The 1,967-nt window shown below is 52.9% G+C and overlaps 1 protein-coding gene across 1 annotated transcript; it reads right to left on the reverse strand.

The window, feature by feature from the left end:
- Nucleotides 1-257: 257 nt before the first annotated feature.
- On the reverse strand, nt 258-1,676 carry LOC135672492 (probable long-chain-alcohol O-fatty-acyltransferase 5). Its single transcript, XM_065180969.1, has one exon. It carries the CDS (start codon nt 1,528-1,530, stop codon nt 511-513), a length of 1,020 nt encoding a protein of 339 aa, XP_065037041.1. The 5' UTR covers nt 1,531-1,676; the 3' UTR covers nt 258-510.
- Between the last annotated feature and the right edge of the window lie 291 nt (nt 1,677-1,967).

Genomic DNA, 1,967 nt, shown 5'->3' on the forward strand with positions numbered 1-1,967 from the left:
TTATTGTGATTGTGGATCACAGTTGTCTCATTTGTCACATCTTATAAATTTTGTATTGTATTATATTAGTTGTATTCATCTACTAGAGAGATTCAAAATATGAATCTCAACAACAATTGCATTAATTATACCGAGTTTGCTAATCATTAACTATTGATTATTCTCAATATTTGATCGAACTGACTCTGATTAGATCCGATCTGAAACCTCTGTTAGAAACTATCAGACAAGTTGTTGATAAAAAGAAAACAAAGAGATGAGGGAAATAAGGTTGTATTCAAATCTCAATCTGACACCTTCGAATTAATGCATAACAAATAAAAATTACTTTCCCAACGGTAGCTCACACCAACGCTAAATAATACAAATCGTCGCAGTAGAATGAGGGCAGAATAAATAAAGCCGTCGCCGCTCGCGCCAGCGTCAGAAGAAGAAGAAGTAATTGTTTATTTACCCGTTGTTCTCCGCTCTGCGTCGACTTCCCCATGTGAACCCCATCCTCCGATGCGGTCAACGGACCCAAGCGATCACCGTCCGACCGGCGTCCTCCAAGAAAGCCATTGCCGCCGCGCACTCCGCCAGCACCACCTCGTCCGCCCGGCTCCTCAGGATCGGCGGGTAGAAGAGCCAGAACCCCGTCGCGACGACGAACCCTAGCGTCAGCAGCGTCGCCATCGCCGCCGGGGGCCGCCACCACCCGGCCTGCCGCGCGGCCCCCTCCGCCACCAGGCACGCCCCGTGGAGCACGAAGAAGGCTGTCGCCTCCCCGGTGGGCGGCGCGAGGGTGATGTACCAGAACATGACCTCGTGCATGAGGCCGGACACAAGGAAGGTCGCGAGGATGCCGGCGGCGCGGCCGAAACGGGCGCGGACTGGTAGGTAGATGGAGGGCCGGAGAATGGCGGAGACCATGAGGTTCCAGCGGCGGCCCCAGAAGTCCTGGAGTGAGGCAGCGCGGTAGGGAGCGTCGAACTGCGGCTCGATCGCAAGGCCCCGGGGAAGGAAGAGAGCCGCGGCGCCGGCGGCGCAGGCAAGGACGAGTTCTAGGGCGAGGTACATGTGGATGCAGTATACACTCAGCAGCAAGTAGGGGTGCATCACGTCCTTCAACCGATAGAAGGGGATGACGGCGGAAAGGAGGGCGGCCTTGGCGGCGGCGGGGAGGAGGGGGGAGATGGACGGACTCTTTCGTTTGTGGTGATGGAGGGGATCGATCAGCTTGACAGGGAGGGCGGCGGAAGCGAGGAATGGGAGGAACGGGAGGGGTGCGGAAAGAGGGCCGGCGTCAACGCAGAGGAGGAGGAGCTTGAAGAGGGCCAGCCAGGCAAGGAAGAAGGCGGAGATTCCGCGGAGGTGAAGGGAGGAGAAGTGGAAGGGGAGGAAAGGAAGAAGGCAGACCACGGGGAGGAGGGAGAGGAGTCGGGGCACGCCGGGCTTTACGCGGCAGGCGGCGAAGCGGACGTAGGTCATGGACATGGCCACCCACAGCGTCAACTTCGCCAACACCACGAGCTCCGAGTGCTGCTCCATCTTTCGATCCTTCTCTGGGCGTGGGCGCGCGGGTCCTCGAGACAGAGACGGGGAACGAGAGCGGAGTTTGGGTAGGGCAGACGATGAAGACTGTTAAATCGCCCCCTGCTCCCAAGACACTAATATTGTTGGCCTGTTATGTATGCTACATGTCTTAACGCATACTTCGATCCAAATAGAAATATTTAGGTCAAGTACAAAATTAGCCGCCATGTTTAATGCATTTAACATAAAAAACAGCGGGTCGATCGAAATGTCAACATCTTGTTTGAATCTAAAATTTCGGTGAACATGTGATGGACTTTTAAAGTCCATCAATTGGCATTTCGCTGATAATAACAATTGTTGGATCAAAGCGAAATGTAGAGAGAAGAAATAGTGATCATTTATATATAAAAAAAAACCTTTGGTATTAAGCTTTTATCATAATAAGTAGT

Source organism: Musa acuminata, chromosome BXJ1-4 (assembly GCF_036884655.1).
Source record: "Musa acuminata AAA Group cultivar baxijiao chromosome BXJ1-4, Cavendish_Baxijiao_AAA, whole genome shotgun sequence".
In the NCBI taxonomy this organism is placed as follows: domain Eukaryota; kingdom Viridiplantae; phylum Streptophyta; class Magnoliopsida; order Zingiberales; family Musaceae; genus Musa; species Musa acuminata.